General features: G+C 63.9%; 1 protein-coding gene across 1 annotated transcript; it reads right to left on the bottom strand.

The window, feature by feature from the left end:
- Positions 1-224: 224 nt before the first annotated feature.
- SIX5 (SIX homeobox 5) lies at positions 225-9807 on the bottom strand. Its single transcript, XM_050928065.1, has 3 exons — positions 8787-9807; positions 3941-5178; positions 225-3357 (listed from the first exon to the last, which is right to left on the bottom strand). The coding sequence occupies exons 1-3, from the start codon at positions 9506-9508 to the stop codon at positions 2768-2770; spliced, it is 2550 nt and encodes an 849-aa protein (XP_050784022.1). The 5' UTR covers positions 9509-9807; the 3' UTR covers positions 225-2767.
- Positions 9808-14424: the final 4617 nt, after the last annotated feature.

Genomic DNA, 14424 nt, shown 5'->3' with positions numbered 1-14424 from the left:
GCTGGCACCAAACAAGACGGAGGCCATGGGATACGGGGAGGGGTTGCTGAGGGACGAGGCCTACTGGTGCCGCTCAACATGGAAACAACACCCAGCTGGGAGGTTGAGTGAGGAGGTCATGCGTGGCAGTGGAAGGGGACCCAAGGGGGCAGCTGCTGCCAGTTTCCCTGGCACCCACCACCCCTGCCCGCCATGCTCCCAAACCCAGGCAGCAGCAGGCCGTGTTATATAGAATATAGATATATTTATGGATATACAAATTTCATACAGTACCAGGATGGATGGATGGATGGACAAACAGACAGACACGCAGAGAACTACGTTAAAAAAAACCCAACAATAATAATGTACAGGGACGACGACGACAGAAGCTTCTTTAAAAAAAAGAATCTCGGGTAGAAATGATTGTTCCTCACCAAAAAAAAAAAATTGTAGCAAAATGGTGAAAATAATAATAGTGAGATGCACTAGTACCTGGTGAGAAGAGCTGGGGGGAGGGTGGGACAGAAGGCAGCGCCCCAAGATTCAAGTGTCCAGTCTGGGTCCCTCCGCACATAACCATGCTGCACAGGTGGAGGGGGAAGGAGAGGAACCACTGGTGCCACCCCTCTGGCTTGCCGGACAGAGCTGACTGCTCTCGGTTTGTTCGTCTTCGACAGCCAGAGAAATCCAGAAGGCTCATGGGAGGCCAGGGTGCAGGAGGAGCCCATGGGCACCACAGTGAGGACAACTTTGAGGAGTCACAATGGAAGCTCTGGATTTTGAGGATGAAGAACAGGGGAAGAGGAGAGGACGACAGGGGAGCCGGTCCCAGAAGATGACGAAGACTGAAAAAACCACAAAGAGCAGCTTGTTCCGAGGTGGGTCCAAGAGAAGCCAGCTGCTCCAAGGCGTGGGAACCCATCCCAGTGTGGATCTAGAACCTGGAAGCTCCATGAAGCTGGGATCCATTCAGATGATGATCTAGAACCCTGGAAGCTCCATGGGGTGGGAAGCCATTATGATGTGGTTCCAGCTGCACCGTGGAGGATCCAGTTCCAGTGTGGCTCTAGAACCTGGTGGTTTCCTTGTGGGGGCGGGATCCCATATTGCCATGGATCAAGAAACTGGCTACTCCACGAGGCAGAGTTCCCATCAAGACATGGATCTAGAATCCAGTAGCTCCATGGCAAGGGAAAGCTTCTATCCCAATGTTGGTCTAGAAACTGGGCACTCCATGGGGCAGGGATCCCATTCTGATGTGTATCTAGAACCCAACAGCTTCATGGTGGCAGACAGATCCCACTCCAGTGTGGATCCAGAACCCAGTTACTCCACGGAGCAGCAATCCCAGTCTGGTACAGATCTAGAACCTGATTACTCCATCAAGCTGGGATCTGATCTGGTGTGCATCTGGGACACAAGGGTCCCATTCTGCTGTGGATCTAGAACCTGGTTGTTCCACAGGGGGAGGGATCCTGTCCTGCGGTAGATCTGGAACCCAGGCATCCTGTGTGGAGAGGACCCCGTACCAACGTGGCTCTCCAGTCGCTCTGTAGTGTGATTTCAGGGAGTCCAAAGCCTTCAACTAGTCCAACGTACCTCCTCTAACTCACCCCACCAGGCTGGCGGGAAACGTGGCCTCGGCTGGCCAACGCAGGAGTGGCCACTGCTCCGACGTAGTGAAGGTTTACAAAAGTTAAATGCACTTTATTTTTTAATATAAAAGGTTCAGCTTGTGGGGTGTTTATCCTCCTGCTGGAAGAGCGATTCAAAAAACAGTGAGACCATTAAATACAGGTGGGGCGAGGCGCCCCGGGGTGACGGTCCCAGGCACGCTGGAATCACGCAGCAGGATTTGCTCCTTCTAAAAATATATAATTTTTATATATAGATAAAAATTCTTTCACGTAAAAAATAAGAAGTCAGGTCAGCTGGTTTGTAGTGTCTAGGAGTGGAAGGGGGGAACCATGAAATTCAGGGCGAGTAATTAGGGATGACTTTGGATTTCGTTCTTCACATTCACACGCAGGCCCACTGGCGTCACTCCGGCAGCCTAAGCAGGACAAAAGTGACCCCGATACTTCCTGCCTCGTACACATGGGGAGCTGGCATAGAGGGCAGATTGGGGGTGTGGCTATTCGCTGCCCCCCAGGGCCCACAAGAAGTGTGGCTGGGAAGGACGATGGGGAACCCCAGGGCAGGACAGAGGAGCAGGGACCCAGGCCCCAGAATTTTCCTCCACCAGAAAACAAAGTCAGTGGTTCCCGCAGCGCCCAACAAGACCTGGGGTCCGATCAGCAGCTGCCCCAGAAACCCTGCTCCCTTAGCACCAAGACCCCCTCTGCACCGTGCGGCTCCCAAACCCTGCTCTGGGAAGATGCTTAGTGTTTCTAGGGAAGAGAGGGCAGTAGCAGGGGGAGATCCTGCAGCCCATTAATGCCTGCTTTTCTCCTGCCCGCTCTAAGCCACAACAGCTGACACCCCCTTCCTGGGGGCTCGGCGCTTGCCTGGCCAGAGCCACATTCCTCCCCCAAGTTTGGAATTGTAGTGTTTGGTCATGGCACCCCCCAGATGCAGCCACAGATCTGGCACTGCCCAGCTTCCCAGAGCCTTTCAGGCGCCCGCAGCGCCAGGGCCCCCTGGCAGCAGGATCCGGGGCGAGGGCTCTACACATGTCTGAGAGTTTGGATCTGAGGCACCGGGGGCAGCAAAGGCACGGAGGAGCCAAGACCACCCCCCTGGAGGCGGCACCCCGGTCCCATCTCATGCCCCACCGTTGAGCCTCTTACAAGTCAAGGGGCTCCTCCACGGGCACCGACTGAAGCTGAGTCAGCACCTTCTCGTCCGAGTCGAGGCCCTCGGGATCCAGGGGGTCGCTGGCTGAGCTGCCCAGCAGCAGCCCCTCGCCCTCGGGCAGCAAGAGGCCGCTCGGCTCCGTGCCATCCAGCACCTCCACTGCCCCCTTCTCCATCTCGAAGAGCCCCTCGGTGCCAGCCGCTTGCATCACCATGCCCGCCGAGCCAGGCCACGCTGCTGGTTGAGGCAGCGGGGACAGCACCAGGCCCTCCTGGGAGAAGTTCGAGAGGACGCCAGGCTGACGGCCGGCCACACCGTCCGCCCCGAAAGCCAAGGCCGGTTGGCCCGCCCCGGCACCCTCGGAGTTCACAGGCCCTGGGATGGGGGCGCTGGTGCCGGTTAGAGGTGCCGTTTCTTGCTTGATGGGCAGGGCCTGGCTGCTGGCGGGGGCGGAGAGCACCGGGGACATGAGCATGGTGGCCGGGAAGGTGGCAGTCAGGATGAGCTTGCCCTGCTGGAGTGTCATGCCCGTGAGGATGGTGCCGCCGCCCGGCACTGGGTTTGTCAGGAGGAAGTTCCCTGCAGAGGGGAGAAGAGGGGTGGGGGGAAAACCCACAGGCCTCAGATGGGCGGGTGTCATCATCCCCATTGTACAGCTGTGGAGACTGAGGAGAACGGAGAGGAAAGGACTAGCCCATGGTCACCCGCTGACCCCCCCCACAGCCAATCCTGAACCCGGACCCTGGGAGCGACATGAGGTCTCGGTGGGAAGACTCGGGGACTCCCTCAACCCTCTGGGACCTTGTCCCAGGGTTCTGCGCCCTCTCCTTCCCCCCGCCTCCACCTCAACACCGACAGTCCGAGGCCTCCCTCTGCTTCGTGGGTGCTCCAAAATAATCTCCCCAGGGGCCCGGGGTCCACAACCCCACCCCCCCTTCTCTAGGATACATGGAACAGTCCCCACCCCCTCTCCCCAGCCCTCAGGTCCTTCCTCTAGTCTTCTCTGCCCCACCCCCCACCCCCAGTGCATACAGCCCCTGAATCCACCCGGCCAGGGCACAGGCCCCGATCCTCCTCCAGTCATTTCGACTGTGCTCCCCCGGCCAGGGCGAATGCAGCAAGCCCCTCCCTCCCGCCCCCAGTGCAGCACCCGCGAGAGTACCTGGCGCGCCGGCGGGCAGCTGCAGCGTGGTCACGCCCATGTTGGCGTTGATGAGGTGCACGTTGCTCTGCCCCACGGTCCCGCCGGCCGCCGGCGCAGCCCCCACCTTGAGTGGGGCGGCGCTGGCCAGGATCTGGATCGGCCCCACCCCCTGCTGCAGCGTCACCACCTGCGACGTGGGCACCACTTGCGGGAGCGAGATGAGCTGAGACCCCTGGGGCACCGACACCAGCTGTGGGGCGGGGGCCCCCTGGGGCACCGAGTACACCTGGGTGGGTGAGAGCGGCACCATCTGGGGAGGTGACAGCACCGGGGTGCCTGCAGCCGGTTGGGACAGGGGCACTACTTGGGAGGGAGGAGAGACCTGGGAGATGGGGATCAGGGGCGGGGCAGGGACGTGGACTACAGTGGGCACCGGGGTGCCCTGAGCTGGCCCCGGGATGGGCGAGGTGAGGGCGGGGAAGGACAGCAGAGGAGAGCCCTGGAGGAGTGGGGTGGCAGCCGGGGGAGGCGACGTCACGGGCAGGGCCTGGCCGGGCTGAGAACTAGGCACCACTTGGGAGAGGGGGACAATCTGGGAGCCAGAGGCCACCGGCTGGGGGAGCGCTGGGGCCGGGCAGGGGGCTTCCTCGCCCGATGGCACCACCTGCGGCACTGAGCCGGCCGGCGCGGGAAGCAGCGCCCCCTTTGGGTCGGATGCGGCCGGGGGCAGGGGAAGGAGCGTGGGCACCTCGGACAGGGCCCTGACGGCCTGGCTCTCCTCCGTCTTCACCTCCACGGTGCCCGGGCCGAGCACCAGGGAGGGCAGCGCCTCCCCGGCTTCCGCCTTGATGTCAGGCCTGGCTGAGGAGGCCGTTGGCGACTCCAGGCCGGCGCCGGGTGGGGTCTTGGCCCCCCCCAGGGCGGCGCCGTTGAGGAGCACGGGCGGGGTGGACGCCACAGGGCTCAGGGTGATGGTTTGGCTGTCGCCCAGCGCCAGCCCGTTGATGAGCACCCCGCCCGGTGCCTGGAGCACGGAGCCGCCGTTCAGCAGCATGGCCTGCGGGCCGGACGTGGTGATGAAGTTGCCGTTGAGCAGGATAGACGAGGCCCCGGAGCAGGCCCCAGCGGGCGCTGGCAAGAAGAGGTTCCCAGAGGCGATGGCCCCGTCCGGCACGGCGGGCGTCCCCACGGCCAGCTCCGTCTCCTCCGGCCCCCGGCTCAACTCGTCCTCCGTGCTGGGGTTCCCGTCCGACTCGCTGCGGGGAGAGAGGGACCGTCAGGGGCGTGGGGTTCACCAGAACTGTCACACACACACCCAGCTACTGCCTCTGTCCCCACCATAAAGAGGGCTGATATCCAGTGAACAATGAGAGAGAGCATGGTCCAATGGGTATAGCAGCCAACTGGGCCTTCAGAGACCAGCTCCAGCTTGCTAGGCGAGTCCCTTCCTCGCCCCGTGCCTCAGTTTCCCCTTTGTATGGTCAGACTGCCAGCTCCTGGGGGCAGGGCCTGCCTCTCACTCAAGGGCCAGTGAGTTTAACAGCACTGAAAGCTCCTGACCCTCCCGACTGCTCAGTTACCTCGTTGCGCAAACTTTCCCGGGGTCCCCAGGCTGCACCACATGTAGGAAAGTTCCCCAGGGAACCAAGAGTTCCACATCCCCCCTGGCAGAGTCCCAGCAGGACTGATTTCAGCCAGAGGGGGGCCCTCCAAGCCCACATGGCCAGAGCCCGAGACCCCGCACGTCCGGTGGTGCTGTATAACACAGGCTATGAACCAGATCCTCAGCTGGGGTCAATCAGTGTCGCTCCATTGGAGTCTCTGAGGCTGTGCTGATCTCCCCCAGCCGAGGCTCTGGCCCCACAGACCTAGGGAAGGCAGCAGAGACCCAGTGCTAAATTCGTTGCAGGGTCTCAGAGTCACCCCCTCCTGGTCAGGCATCGGCCTCCCCGCCACGCGGCAGGGTACAAGGAGCTGCGACACAGAGATCCGGCAGTCCCAGGCCATGTCTCCAGCCCCGGGGGTTTGCACCAAGCCCCAGCCTCGTGGGACCCAGCTGCCCCAGGCCCCCGGCCGCACTTGCTGGCCCCCTGGCGGGACACCAGCACCGGCTGGAAGGTGAAATCACTGGGATGCCAGAGAGCTGGGGGTGGAGGAAGGGGGGGGTCTCACATTTCACAACAAAAGGAGAGAGTTGGGAACAGCCTCCCCTCCCCTCCCCTCATGGGGTGAGGCAGAAGGTCACCAAGACACCCCCCCCCTTCTTGTATTGAGGGTGTATCTGGGAGGGGCTGCAATCCCTGTCCCCCACCACCACTCTTCCCTCAGGAGCTGTGTGAGGTGGGCCCGGGTCCAAGCATTGTGGGGCATGGGTTGGGGCATATGATTTTGGGGTGCACCAAGCTCTCCTTGGGGTGCCCCAGCACTGTGGAGGGGTGGGTTAAGGTGCATATGATTTGGGGTACACCTTGCTCTCATGGGGGGGGTCACAGCATTGTGGAGGGATGGTTTGGGGTGCACAGGATTTTGGGGTGCATCTAGCTTTCTCTAGGGGCTCCCAGCACTGGCTTCTGACCCTGTAGGAGGATAAGTTGGGGGGGTCTATGAATATGGGGCAGGCTTCTGGCCTGTCCATGGGGAGAGATGGGAGGGGCACATGGGGTTTTGAGGTGCACCCTCCCAGCTCCTCTCCTGCCCATGGGTGAGATTTGGGGAGGGAGTGGTCTCTTGCTGAGTGGTCTCAGTCCAGTGCACCCCACAATGGGGGATCTGCTTGGGTGATTTGGAGGTGCTGTTACAGAGCGATTCCTGTGTCTATTACTGGGTGCCCTCCCACTGGAGGGGTTGTGTTATTTTGGAGGGTCGCTCCAGAATCCTGGGGCTCCCCATCCCCTCTCACCAAAAGGGATTCTTCCTTTCCCTGGGAGGACAGCTTCGGAGTTCCTATAGGTTCTTGGGGTCCCCTTTTCCCTGTAGCCAGATGAGATATTGAGGTATGCGGGGACCTGGGATGCATGCAAAGGGGTTTCCTCTTGCTGGGGTCCCCTTCACCCTATAAGGGGAAGCCTGCAAGAGGTCAGGGTCCCCCCTCCAACCTTCTGTGGGGAGTGCCTACGGGATCTAAAGGAGGGATGAATAGGATTGAAGGGGGATCCTTCCAGGGGTAGCTGGATAGGATCTTTGGGGGATGTAGCATCAAGCGGAGGTGCCTACAGAAGAGGGCTGCACAGGATGGGGTGCCTGCAGAGGAGAATCAGGAGGGGGAGGATGTGTAATTTCTAGAGGGGGATCCCTGCAGGGTAGATTGTGAACAATCTGAGGGGTGCAGATAACCTGGGCTGTAGAGGAGCGGGGGGGGGGGGGCATGCAGGGGCAGACTGTATAGAATCTGGAGACCCCCCAGAGGGGAGATGGAAAGGATCTAGGAGTTGTAGGCTGGGGGGGGGGGGGCGGGTTCTGCCATGGGGAAGAGGGTGCTGCATGGGAAGTGTTTCCTGCAAAATTTTCCAGTACTGGGCTCTCAAGGGAGGAGGTGTCACCCACCCACAGAGGGACAAGGTTCCTGTGGGGGGTCTCGGGGGAGGGGAGCTCTGTCCAGCCTCTCAGGGGATCCCTGCAAGGGGGCGGGGGTTGTCCACGCTCTTGCGGGGCAGAGGGGTCTCCACAGGGATGGTTGTCCGGGCTCTCGGGAGGAGGGTTCCCTGCAGGGGTGGCTGTCCAGCCTCGGGGGGGTGTTCCCTACAGAGGGTGGGGAGCTATCTGGGCACTTGGGGGGGTCCCCGGGGGGGCTGTCCAGGCTCTCATGGGGAGGGTTCCCTGCAGAGGATGGGGGGGGGGGGTATCTAGGCTCCCAGGGCTATCCAGGCTCTTGGGTGATTTCCGACACTGTCCTGGCTGTCATGGGGAGGGTTCCCTGCGGAGGATGGGGGCGCTGTCCAGGCTCTCGGGAGGTGGGTTCCCCACAGAGGGGCGGTCTGTCCAGTCTCGAGGGGAGGTGGGTTCCCCACAGGGCGGGGGCTGTCCAGTCTCGAGGGGAGGTGGGTTCCCCACAGGGGGGAGGGGCTGTCCGGGCTCTCAGGGGTGGGTGTGTGAGTTCCCTGGGGGGGGAGGGGCTGTCCGGGCTCTCGGGGGTGTGTGTGTGAGTTCCCTGGGGGGGGAGGGGCTGTCCAGGCTCTCGGGGGGGGGGGGGGGGGGTTCCACACAGGGGGGGAGAGGCTGTCCGGGCTCTCGGGGGGGGGGGTGGGTTCCACACAGGGGGGGAGAGGCTGTCCGGGCTCTCGGGGGGGGGGTGGGTTCCACACAGGGGGGGAGAGGCTGTCCGGGCTCTCGGGGGGGGGTTCTCCAGGGGAGAGGGGCTGTGTTCCCCATGGGGGGGAGGGGCTGTCCGGGCTCTCGGGGGGGGGGGTCCCCGTGGGGGGGAGAGGCTGTCCGGGCTCTCGGGGGGAAGGGGTTCCCTGCGGGGGGGAAGGGGCTGTCCAGGCTCGGGGGGGGGTTCCCCGCGGGGGGGAAGGGGCTGTCCAGGCTCTCGGGGGGGGGTGGGCTCCCCGCAGGGGGGGAGAGGCTGTCCAGGCTCTCGGGGGGGGGGTGGGCTCCCCGCAGGGGGGGAGAGGCTGTCCAGGCTCTCGGGGGGGGGAAGTTCCCCGCAGGGGGGAGGGGCTGTCCGGGCTCTCGGAGGGGGGGGTTCCCCGCAGGGGGGAGGGGCTGTCCGGGCTCTCGGAGGGGGGGTTCCCCACCGGGGGGATAAATCTGTCCGGTCTCGGGGGGGTCCCCGCGGGGGAGGAGAGGCTGTCCGGGCTCTCGGGGGGTGGGTTCCCCGCAGGGGGGGGATAAATCTGTCCGGTCTCGGGGGGGGGTCCCCCCTTACCTCTTGCTGGGGGTGCCGGCGCCTCCCCCGCTGCGGTCCCGCTGCCGCCGGTTCTTGAACCAGTTGCTGACCTGGGTGAGCGAGAGGCCGGTGTCGCGGGCCAGGCGCCGCTTCTGCTCGGGGCTGGGGTAGCGGCTGCGGCCGTAGGAGTCGCGCAGGGCGGCCCGCGAGCGCCGCTTGAAGCAATACACCGTCTCCTCGCCGTCCCAGATGGTGCTGGGCAGCGGGAACTTCTTGCGCAGCCGGTACTTGTCCACCGCGCCGAGCGCCCGGCCCCGGGCCGCCTCGGCCTCGCGGTAGCGGGCGCGCAGGTAGAGGTCCTGCAGGAAGGGGTGGTGCGGGGCGGCGAAGGGGCGGCTCTGCACCAGCCGGTACAGCTCCCCGAAGTCCCCGCGCTGGAAGGCCAGCAGCGCCCGCGCCTTGGCCAGGCTCTCCCCGCCCGCCGCCGCCGCCTGCTCCTGCTCCTGCTCGGCCGGCAGCGAGCCCAGGAAGCGGCCCAGCCGGCCCGGGTCGCCGGCCTGCAGCAGCGCCTCGCACACGCACGACACTTGCTCGGGGGAGAAGCGCGGCGGCGGCGGCGGCGGGGGGGAGCCCGCGGGGGCAGGGGACGGGGGGGCGGCCGCTAAAGTTGGCAGAAGTTGGCGGGACTCGGCCGGCGGCGGCTGGGGGGGCCCCCCCGGGCCGCGGCCGGGCGCGGCGGGATCCGCAGGGAAGGAAGCCATGTTCGGGGCTCGGGTGCCTCCTTCCCCGCCCTGCCCCCCGCGTCCCCTCCCCCTCTGCTCGCCGCCCCCCTCCCTGCGTCGCCTCCCCCCTATCCTCGACAGCCCCCTTTGTCCCCCCTTCTCACTTTCCCCCTCCCGCCTGCTCCCCCTTTTCCCCCTCCCGGCCCTTCCCCCCCGCACTCCCGGGGCTCCGCCCCCTGCCCCTCGGCCCCGCCCCCTCTTCCTCCACTTCCAAAGCGCCAGCCTGGCTTGTCCCGTTCACACACAAAGGGAACGTCGCCAAAAAGCAGCTTCCTTCCTCCTCCCCCCCTCCCTGCCAGCCCTGCCCCGCCCCCTTCCTCCCGGCGCCACCCCCACCCGCTCTGCCCCCTTCCTCCCGGCGCCGCCCCACTCGCCGCCACTTTGCAAAAGTTTCCAAACACGTTGCCACGTGGGGAGGGGGCGGATCCCGGGGCTCTCGCGCCGCTTGGCCAAAGTTGGCGAGTGTTTGCGAGCCGCTGCCGGGGCGGGAGCTGGTGGGATGCGGCTCCCCCCGTCCCCGGGTCTAGCGAGCCGCACCCCCCCCCGCCTCCGCCGGGCGCAGGGAGACGCGGCTGCTCTGTGGGAGGCCGAGTCCAGGCCGGCGACTGGCCGCAGCGAGCGGGGGAGGGGCAGGGCCGTTGTTGTCCGGCCCCGGGATGGGCAGCACCCTGGGCTTCCTGGGCCGGGGGGAGCTGGGAACAGAGCTCGGGGCTGGGAACAGCAGAGCTGGGGGTGGTGGAGGCTGAGAGCAGAGCTCCGGGGTGGGAGCCGGGAGCAGCAGAGGTGGGCTGGGTGCGGGGGGGCAGTTGGGGGAGGGAGCTGGGAACAGCAGAGCCGGGGCTGGGTGTGGGGTGGGAGCTGAGAGTAGTGGGGCTGGGAGCAGCAGAGCCGGGGCTGGGTGTGGGGTGGGAGCTGGGAGTAGTGGGGCTGGGAGCAGCAGAGCCTGGGGGGTCTGGGAACAGAACCGGGGGCTGGGTGCGAACCCACCCTCAGGACTGTTCTGAACCTGGTGACTGCTCAGGTCACAATGTGGGGGGCCCAGTCAGGGCTGAAACTGTCTCCCCAGCAAAAGATGGCTTTGAATTTCCCCCCTTATAATCACCCCCTTCATACGCCCTTCCCCTGCTCCCCCTGCATGTCTTGCCATTTTGGTAGGGCCATGGCAAAGCAGCTGGAGCTGCGCTGGGATAATTGCTCCCTGCGGGGCCCGAGCCGGTTGCGGGGATGTGGCTGCCGCAGGCCAGGCTGGGTTACTTCAGTCGGGGCCAGTGGAAAGAGGGGAACAGCCCAGGGCAGTGAGCGCAGCACGGTTGGTATGGACCATGGAAGAGCCATTGAATCGCTTCAGCGTAGCTGGGGGTTCCCCCCACAGCCAGCCTCCTGCCCCGCTCCCCACAGCACCCCCTGCTGGGCCAGCCTGGGGCTGGAGTAGCTGGGAGCTCATAAGAACGGCCAGACTGGATCAGACAAAAGGTCCGTCTAGCCCAGTGTCCTGTCTTCCGACAGTGGCCAATGCCAGGTGCCCCAGTGGGAGTGAACAGAACAGGGAATCATCACGTGATCCATCCCCTGTCGCTCATTCCCAGCTTCTGGCAAACTGAGGCTGGGGACACCATCCCTGCCCATCCTGGCTAATAGCCATTGATGGACCTGTCCTCCATGAATTTATCTAGTTCTTTTTTGAACCCTTTTATAGTCTTGGCCTTCACAACATCCCCTGGCAAGGAGTTCCATGGGTTAACTCTGTGTCATGTGAAGAAATACTTCCTTTTGTTTGTTTTAAACCTGCTGCCTATTCATTTCATTTAGTGGCTCCCCACGCAGCCAACGCCTCCGACCCGCTTCCTGCAGTGTGGTTGATGTGTGTGGGTTGTGGTTGTCAGAGTCTGGGTGGGCGTGTCGTCGTGTGGGTGGCTGTCCATGCCGGGGGTGTATCTGTTTGTGAGTGCGGCTGTTTCGGTGCTTGTGCGGGGTGGTCAGTGTGTTCGGGTGTCGCTGTGGGTGGTCGGTATGTGTCAGCTGTGCTTGTCACTTGTATCGGGCTGTGACTAGGGGTTTGTGTGTGTCACTGTGGTGGGTGGTTGTGGGTTTGTGTCTCTCTGCCGCCCGCATCCCCAGGCTATGACTGCCTCAGGGCTGGGTCCCCCAAGCATTGGTCACCCTTGGGTGCGGATTGGGGTCCCAGGGTGGGTTTCAGGGTGGATAGGGTTTTAAACAGCTGGGTTGGGAGAGGTCCGGGTTGGGAGCCCAGAGGAACAGAGATGGGCAGACTTGGCTGTCATGGGGAGCTCCTGGCTGCATCTCTAGGAGACAGGACCGTCTGACCCCGGCTGCTTGTGGCCAGTCCTGGGGACAGATGGGAGCAGCTGCCTGGCACACACAGGGTGGGGAGCAGCCGCCATGGCTTAATACCCGTGCCCGGGGTCAGGTTACCAGTCATGCCCCTCCCTTGGCTCGCTGGATGGTCCCAGCCCATGGGGGCAGGCTGGGACAGCTGGGGGTTCATGGCAAAGGCAACCCTTGCAAAGCCCTCAGCTCCTGGGGAGCATCTGAGCCTAGGGGCTGTCTCAGCCCACCCCAGAGCCAGGGCCATGCAGAGGGACCAGGGCTCCGAGGCTGGGGCTGCTGGGCCAGTGGTGGGGGATTCCTCCAAACTGCAGATACCAGCCTGCTTGGATTCAGGGCTGGGGGCCTGTGGGTCAGGAGTGAGGGGCAGAGCTGGGGGGGGGGAGCCCAGGGCTGGGCTAGCAGGGGGCTGCAAGTCGGGAGTGAGGAGCACCGGCAGAGCTAACCCCTGTCCTGCTCCCCCAGCCCCTTTGCTCTGCGCAGCCCAGCCGGGTTCTGGCTGGAGGGAGCCCAGCGGCTGCTGCCCTGGCCCTGGGGGTGTCAGATACACAGTCCCAGCGGTGGAGGGTGCCCAGGAGAGGAGGCAGCAGCCACAGGGTGGGGAGCTCTAATCTGCTGCCCTCTGCTGGGCAGGATCAGAATTGCCCGTCAGCATGTCAAAGACCCTCCCTGCAGCTGGGATTCTCTGGCTGGGGGTGCCGGGGAGGAGGGTCTGGGGGTGCTCTCCACACTATCGCCTACAGGGGCCAGAAGTAAATCGGGCCCAGATCCACCAAAGCTTCAGAGTCTTCACTCCCATCCCCCCAAAAAAATATTGGGAGCCCCCCCAGGGGTCATTGATCATCCCCTCCAGAAATACTCGCAGCGCCATGTGGGCCTGGGCGAGCACCAGGGCCTGGATCCAAGCGCCCAGCCTTCGTCCGGGTAAGTGAGAGACAGGCAGAAAGTGGGACTCAGCTGGGGGCTCCCCCCACAGCCAGCTCCTGCCCTGCTCCCCACAGCGCCCCCTTCTGGGAGAAGCCGGGGCTGGGGTAGCTGGGAGCTCCCCCCTCCATAGCCATCTCCTGCCCTGCTCCCCACAGCGCCTCCTGCTGGGAGAGGCCAGGACTGGAGTAACTGGGAGCTCCCCCCACAGCCGGCTCCTTCCCTGCTCCCCACAGCGCCTCCCGCTGGGAGAGGCCAGGGCTGGAGTAACTGGGAGCTCCCCCCACAGCCGGCTCCTGCCCTGCTCCCCACAGCGCCCCCTTCTGGGAGAGGCCAGGGCTGGGGTAGCTGGGAGCTCCCCCCTCCATAGCCATCTCCTGCCCTGCTCCCCACAGCGCCTCCTGCTGGGAGAGGCCAGGGCTGGAGTAACTGGGAGCTCCCCCCACAGCCGGCTCCTGCCCTGCTCCCCACAGCGCCCCCTGCTGGGAGCTCTGGAGAACACGGCACACTGAAGTGTTTTTGTCCATCCTGGCGATGTAGCCAGAGAACGTGGAATGCGGCTTTTGAATCTAATGGCGACTGGAGGATGGCCAGGCCTTTGTGGGCTTGTGACATTTCACACACTCTCAGACCACGTTATGCCCGGGATTTGGCACTGACGGCACGTATGGAAAGCCTCCAGCCGCTCCAGGTCTGCCTGGGGCAGGGACCAGGTTTCTGACCTTACAGCAGTCCAGGAAGAACATGGGACAGATCCTGACCTTGGTCTCAGCACAAGGAGGGTTTTTACATCCACAGTGAGACCTGAACTCGTGCAGGAGGTGGCGAGACCTCTCCGTGGGGGAGCATCCCATTCGCCGCGACCGGTCGAACTCTGCCAGCAGTCTAGGTAGATGAACTCATCTCCACTCCTCATGGCGCTTGGCCCCACCTGCACCCGGGGTTCTGCTGGCCCAGCTCCCAGGTCTGGATTTTGGTCTTCTGCCAGGAGACGTTCAACCCCACAGTGTGGCGGGTGAGGCTGAGTTTCTCTGCCTTCCCCACAAGCCAGGCAACACTTAGTCAGTGACCAGGTCTTGACAAACCTTGATTCTGACGGGTGGCCCAGCAAGTCCCACTAGCCAGTCAGTAGCTATTTGCCCCATAAAGCAGGCGGTTAAGTTCTCAGTGCGGCTGCATCCCACCAGGCAGACCGTGAGCAAAGCCCCTTCCAGGGACCTAGAACCAGGAGATCGGCTTGTAGCTGCCCCACTTGGTGCGAGATCCTCTGCCCGCTGTGATGCCATCTGTTTGTTCTGCTGGCGCTTTGCCTGGTGGCCACAGGCCCATGGTCGCTAGGTACCAGCAGCATGGCCAGTCCCACCTCCTCGAGCATTGGTTTGCTGGGTCCTGTGGCATCAGGTGGGCACCAGCAGGCACGTGGCTCAGTAGAAGCCACCTGGCCTTGTGATGGAGGTGTCAGATGGCTGTGCCTGGCTCTGGATGCAGGTGCAGGATGTTGTGTGCTCTGCTGCCGTTGGCACCAGGATGGGCACATCCACCCCCGGATGCTGTGCTGTCAAATGCCCTGATGCTGGGGGCTGCCCCGAGATCCCTGGGATTGAGCCGGAGCTGGGAATCTGCAA

The sequence above is a fragment of the Gopherus flavomarginatus genome, chromosome 18, assembly GCF_025201925.1.
Source record: "Gopherus flavomarginatus isolate rGopFla2 chromosome 18, rGopFla2.mat.asm, whole genome shotgun sequence".
Lineage (NCBI taxonomy): Eukaryota > Metazoa > Chordata > Testudines > Testudinidae > Gopherus > Gopherus flavomarginatus.
The sequence above is the reverse complement of the archived record's forward strand: the minus strand, read 5'-3'. Positions and strand labels throughout refer to the sequence as shown.

What these genes read in the sequence shown, in the direction of transcription:
- SIX5 (XM_050928065.1), bottom strand. Translation starts at nt 9,508, where the DNA reads ATGGCTTCCTTCCCTGCGGATCCCGCCGCGCCCGGCCGCGGCCCGGGG. An exon ending in GCCGGCACCCCCAGCAAGAG is followed by an intron (nt 5,179 to 8,786) that starts GTAAGGGGGGAC and finishes CTCTCCCCGCAG; the next exon opens with CGAGTCGGACGGGAACCCCA. An exon ending in GCTGCCCGCCGGCGCGCCAG is followed by an intron (nt 3,358 to 3,940) that starts GTACTCTCGCGG and finishes TCCCCTCTGCAG; the next exon opens with GGAACTTCCTCCTGACAAAC.